The sequence below is a fragment of the Cryptotermes secundus genome, unplaced genomic scaffold (assembly GCF_002891405.2).
Source record: "Cryptotermes secundus unplaced genomic scaffold, Csec_1.0 scaffold62, whole genome shotgun sequence".
Taxonomy (NCBI): domain Eukaryota; kingdom Metazoa; phylum Arthropoda; class Insecta; order Blattodea; family Kalotermitidae; genus Cryptotermes; species Cryptotermes secundus.
This window is the reverse complement of record NW_019727786.1, coordinates 2,326,087-2,332,523: the sequence shown is the minus strand read 5'-3', so window position 1 is coordinate 2,332,523 and position 6,437 is coordinate 2,326,087. Positions and strand designations below refer to the sequence as shown.

Genomic DNA, 6,437 nt, shown 5'->3' with positions numbered 1-6,437 from the left:
TAAACCACTCGAAAACTTGCGTGCGAGATAGACACTGATCACCATATACTTCTGTCAACAAATTGTAAGTTTCAGTGGCAGATTTTCCAAGTTTTGTGAGGAATTTGATGTTAGCACGTTGTTCTGCATTAGCACTCAGCATTATTCCGACGGAGCTCAGAAACACGATCCGCTTCTAACAATGGTCGCGGCCAGACTAACCGATGCACGTGAATGAAACTTTGTGTGACGGTAGAGGGAAGTCCAAGGGTCAATGCCCTACCCTCCTCTTCGTCAATGACGTGGCCGGAAATGAGTCATAAAAGTAATCCGGGTTCTTTATTGCCACACCTTGTATAATACTGAGCAAAGTGTAAGATTAGAGAAAAGAAAATGACACATCGAAAAGGAAAATGTAGTCTGCTTTATACCATAAGTATGGAAGATCATTTAAAATGCATATGTTTGAACACTAGCAATGTAAATACAAATGCACTTCTTGGTTTATTTCACAACACAACAACTGCTGTGGTTATGTAGCAATGGTGATGAGATGGTAATTATAACTGATGAATTGAAAGGATGTGGAAGAAAATGGTAATTAAACAAGGTACATAGACTGTATAGAAAAGTATGCAGCCTACACAACAATATTCTGTAACTAAAACAAAGCAGACACTATCGAATCAACATTTGTCTTTATTGACGCTACATGTTTTGACAATGACACCAGACTCAGTTGTTGAATTGCATCTAACAATTTACATCTAATTCTTCAATAAGGATCCTTATTATGCAATTGAGAGTTCTTAAATGCATAAATTGAGTCTTTCAGTTAAAATTTTAAGTATTCAGATAATAAAAATGAAAAAATTAGGGACTAAAGATTAAAACATAAAAATTAAAATTGTACTACAATGGAAATGATGTGATAAGTCTCTTTAAAATTTTGTGACCACTATGTGTTGACATGAGTTTCTGTTGGTAGAAGCGACTATAGTGTGGGGCGCGTGCGTATCGGGATCTTCTTACATAAGTTAGGTCGTGTGGTCTTGACCTACTATTGTCTTGTGGACTTTACGCTCGTTATGCTGTATGTCACCCAGCAGGTTGTTTATTTGGAGTGATGTATATTAGATTTTCTTATGTTGATATGTGTATGGGCTGCTCCCTGTGTTGATGATGTCGCTAGGTTGTAGCGGTTCGGTCTAAAAATGGTCATTACCTATTTCAAGGCACTGTCCCTGCAACACCTGGACAGACTGGCAAATATGGTATATACCTAGTTACATCATTTCTTTAGCCATGATATGTATACAGTGGCCGTCTTGTAGTGCACTCAATTTCACCTGTTACTTCACGACATGTTTCGGCAACACAGTGCCATCATCAGGTGCCCTAATTACGTTAATCTATTGCATTGTTTGCCCTCATATGTCTTCACAACACAATTTAAAAAGTATTTAAAAAGTGTGTATTTGTCAACTATAAGTTTACACTCACTAAAACTTGTTAAGATTATTTATCTTGTGTCTTAATTAAAACTTGCGTGTGGTTCATTCACTGTGGGGTCGTTTTTCTTATTTTCTGTGTAAACCGTGTTTTGTGATGTGTGTTCCCTTCTTAGCTGCAAGTGTTTAGCCAGTTAGTAAGAGTTTTCTTTTGTATCTCTTTTGAGTTGTCAGTCTGTATAGCTCATTTTCAACTTTGCTTTGCACTACAGTAATGCCATTCTCAGTATCAAACTGCAAGGCATGTTTCGGCCGCTTCCAGTCTCTTAATGCATTCAAGAATGTTAGTTTATGTTCTGCAACTTCCTCTTCTTCTTCTCGTCTAGTCAACCGCTGATTTGTCAACAATGAATCCCACAAACTTCAAGAGCACTGTCACGTATCATATAGTCCTCAAACTGCATTCCAAGAGTTTATATACTAAGCCAGTCATCCTCTTCATTTTCAGTAACTCTCACTGCACCATCATCATTGCTGGTGATATGATCAATTAAGAAACCACACTTAACAAAGCAGCTCTTGATTGTTGTGGGTGTTAACAATGCTCAAGCCTGTGCTATGAAGTGCACTGCAAATGATATATCCAGCTACAGTCTTTTGAAGCAGCAGTTTTCTGTAATGGCACTTGAATGCACAAATGATTCTCAAATCTAAAGGTGGCTGGGTGGTATGGGCAGTTGGATGAAATGTAATTTTGATGTTGCTGAAAGATTTTGTACTCTTCACATGAGCAAGACACTGATCAATAAAAAGCAAGATTTTGCGACTTTCAGCAAGGTCTTATCTATCTAGTTGTATGAGGTAATTTTCAAACATCTTTGATGGTCATCCAAGCCATGCATTTATGCACAACAGACCACTGAAAGTTATGGTGCAAGGGACAGTATAAGCCTACCCCTTATGCGTGCTGTGCATTTCGGTAAGAAAACATCTTGGAAAGCATACCTGAGACTTAGGAGGAGACAGAAGAATTACAGCAAGATGGCTCTTATGGAAACAAACAGTGAGAATGTAAAACGAACTAAACTGGTTCAGATTCATGTGCAATAGTGATGCTGAACCTGGGGATTCTCCTACCAAACCATCAGAAACTTACTTGCAGTGTAGGGCTCTGCTTCTCGGTCCCTGCGCACTTCTATGTGCTTCCCAGAGAAAGGCCTGCTTAGCTGTGATTTGGTTAGATCAATTATAACAGGACATTCTTTGCCTACTTTCTCCCTGGCTTGTCCAGCAAAGTCAGAATACTGTAAATTTCCACCTCTGTCCTGAACTGTTCTGGCACTGAAACACAGATATAACTTTAATTACTCATCAACCAAAAATGAGAAAGGGCACACCATACTTACCTAGAGTAATATGCAGTGTGTCCCCATCTTACAAATGTTTGATAACAGAATTTCAGATCCACAGATCTGCCTTCACAGAAATTTTGGATATTAACAAATTTTAAACACAAACTACAAAACAACAGTAAATTCAGCCACAAAAAGCAGGGCTTGATATATGGAATTCCATGATCCAGCCACATTTTCAAGAATACTTCCCTTCCTTAGCATGAGGGTATACTCTGTATTTAACTTTCAGCCTTTAGCACAAATTCCTTCTTTTTTTTTAAGCATACATTAAGGGTATGCATCAGGAAAGAGAACAGTGGAGGGCTCTTGTCAACATGGTAATGAACCTTCAGGTTCCATAAAATGTTATGAAATCTCTTGAGTAGCTGCATAAATGGTTCAATTAAAAAAATATATAAGTACCATGGATTCCTGATTGCTCCATGATGCCTACTTTGCACTTGAAGGGGGACACTAGTGAATCTCTGCAGAAGTTCTATGTACTGCCTTTTCTCCTCGAGTCGGATACTCTGAAAGGAAAGAATATCAAGCATATTAAATATAAGAAACGCTCTGTAAACATCTGTATACATAATCTTCTTAAGGTCACAGTCCTCTCAGATATGATGTCATGTACCTTAGTAGAGAGGTACGTATTGTGACATGGATGGCGCAAGAGGAAGTAGGGGTCATGTGAACTCTGTGGTCTCACGAGTGACGTCACATACCCTCACTCCTTCCATCATTACGCAATGCTCGGTAAACATCCCCTCACTGGCGGTGACATAACAGAAGAGCAACTGCCGCTGCTACAGTAACAGGCCAGTCAACACTCTGTCCACCTCCCCCACGGTGACGTAACAGCACTTCCCACTGTGACGTAACAAGGGGACACCGCTGGTAACACGAGGCAACAGGGAACGGTATAAAAAGCCGGCTGAGCAGTATGTGAGGAGAGTGTGTGGTCAGGAGTGACACAGTGTGGATCGTGAAGTTGCCGAGAGCCAATTGCAGGCTAGCATCCACCGGAGTGAATGGAAACAGGAGAAGTATTTGTGATACTGCTGATGGCAGTAATTGTGAGATTGTAAATTGTATAATTGTGAGAGCGAGTGGAATAAATTCAGTATTCAATACGGCGTGAAATTATTTGTTGCGTGACACACACCCAACACATGACAGTATCTATGTGTACATGTAGTCACATCCTGGAAGACCATGACCTTAACTTCCAGTGCTGAGTGAATCTCACATTTCAGAGTTATTATGTGATAAACTAATTATATGAAGTACAGTCATTAACATACTGACAGTTTCTCAGCTACACATGATAATATCCACCTTTTATAGAACCTGAAGGTTCACTCCTGTTTTCAAGAGAGCCTGAATGTGAAGTTTTGTATGGAATAAACATTAACATATCTACAAATTCTGTACAAACAACACTTACAAATACAGAGAGAATACAAAACTAAGGCCATATGTGACAGAGCAGTCTTAACTTGTCCTGGCATCACTTATGCATACAAATGTATCAGCAAGTTGTGTATGTTGTTACTTTAGCAGTTCTTGAAAGACCAGGTATACAATAAGCATATGAAGGGGGACCCAAAAATAACCGGAAACGACCTGTTGCGCGCGCATGCTTTGTAGTTACGAGTTGTGCTGCTAGGTGGTGTTAGCTGGGGGTCTCCCGTGACTGTTAGTGAGCTGGCGTCAGTCTGAGTTAAGTGGTTTGTCTGTGGTGCTCTGTTGTGTGCGTTCCTGTTTCAACCCTTTGGCGATTAGTGAGATGGCCGACCAGAAGGAACAAAGAGTGTGCGTGAAATTGATGAAGATCGTCGAAAGACCATTGACCAACTTTCTGAGGAAACGAACATCTCATGGAGCATGGTCCAGCGAATTTTAACCGAAGGTTTGCACATGAGACGGGTGTCTGCAAAATTTGTTCCTCGCTTGCTCGGAGATGACCAAAGAGAAAACCGCGTGAATGTTTGCCGTGACTTGAAGAGTGAAGTGCAGTTTTCCCTAACAGAAAGCAAAATTTCACGCACACTCTTTGTTCCTTCTGGTCGGCCATCTCACTAATCGCCAAAGGGTTGAAACAGGAACGCACACAACAGAGCACCACAGACAAACCACTTAACTCAGACTGACGCCAGCTCACTAACAGTCGCGGGAGACCCCCAGCTAACACCACCTAGCAGCACAACTCGTAACTACAAAGCATGCGCGCGCAACAGGTCGTTTCCGGTTATTTTTGGGTCCCCCCTCGTATGTAAACATTACTTTTCAGTCTGAGACCAGATCAAGATGAGCATCTGCAAGTGTTTCAAGCATTTCCTCTATTACAGCAATTTTTCCACTGTAATAATCTATAATATTTGCCACTTCTTCAGAATGTGCTGGTGTACTACCACATTTACGTGAATGGGACGTCTCTGCATTACCAAATACATCTGCACAAAGTCACTAGCCCTTATTCAGCTTCACCGTTTCTATCACATGCCTCAGCTTCAATGTTTTTTTTCAATTTCCATCTTCTGTCTCACATTTACTGCTCAAACTCTCATGTTCACTGCCAACATCTATAACTTCTTACTCATCCTCCCTTCTGTCTACTTCAATCCTATGACCATCACTTTTGGAGAGACCTGTGATTACAATTCTGTCTGACATGACCCTAATGTGCAAAGCAAAGGCAGCATCAGAAAATTCAAGGCTTTCAAAATTTGGGTCCTGTACATTTCTACTATACAGACTGAAACATATGAAGGAAACCAGACATCATATTGCAGGATGCAGACCCACTGCTAAGCAAAGACCACAAAACAAACAACTAGGCAATGGCCTGTACACAGAAACAGAGAAATGGAGTTTTCTGAGTAGTCTGTGCCAAAATGTCATAAGAGTTGGTTAGTGAGTCACTTGGTTGGTGAGTGACTGAGTTAGTCAGAGAATTGCTGAGGCTCAGTCATTGTGAGCTGTTGCTGTGAGAAGCTGGTAGCTGAGGCAGGGGATAGTTTGGGAACCCAGAGAAAGGGGAATGTCAGTAGTTGGAAACCATTACCAAGCAATGGCTAGTAAAGGTGTGACTGTGACACTTATGTATGTGCGTAATAGTAAACTGTAAAGTGCAGTCATGCACTGTGTCAGAGAGTCCAATAAAATCAACCATCAATCCAAATCCTGTTTACAGTCACACTCATACATGTGACAATATGTTCATCCCAAAATTTATTGTATAATTAGCAGGCAAATTGTAACTCTATGAGCTCCACATGCTCAACTTTATGAAATAATTATTTTGCAACTGTTTACCTCATTGAGAGCAAGTTTCGGTGGTCTCTTCTCTTCCGTGCGACTGGATCTGGAGGATGTCCCACTATGGCTTCCATTACCATCTTGACTGAACTTTGAATGTGATTTCAGGCACTGCAGGAGAACTTGACTTTTCTTTGAGGTGCCTGAATCTGCATTAAAATGCCTTGATGATAATGAAGGTCTTGCAGATGGTGTTTGGAAAATGGAGACTGAAAGATTCAATTTTATATTAGATGGCAGAGAAAAAATTGTGTTTACCACCATGCCAGTCTTAATTCAAAATTAAGTC

At 40.5% G+C, this 6,437-nt stretch overlaps 1 protein-coding gene across 4 annotated transcripts in view; it reads right to left on the bottom strand.

Annotated features, from left to right (window-relative positions):
* The window catches only part of LOC111864901 (sentrin-specific protease 1), a 38,628-nt gene that overhangs the window by 10,102 nt on the left and 22,089 nt on the right, over positions 1 to 6,437 (bottom strand). For all 4 annotated transcript variants that reach the window (XM_023852501.2, XM_023852498.2, XM_023852500.2 and 1 more), the window contains exons 6-8: positions 6,146 to 6,357; positions 3,248 to 3,354; positions 2,587 to 2,771 (exon numbers count right to left, since the gene is read on the bottom strand). In XM_023852501.2, the coding sequence (XP_023708269.1) occupies positions 2,587 to 2,771; positions 3,248 to 3,354; positions 6,146 to 6,357 (504 nt within the window). The remainder of the gene's footprint in view (positions 1 to 2,586; positions 2,772 to 3,247; positions 3,355 to 6,145; positions 6,358 to 6,437) is intronic.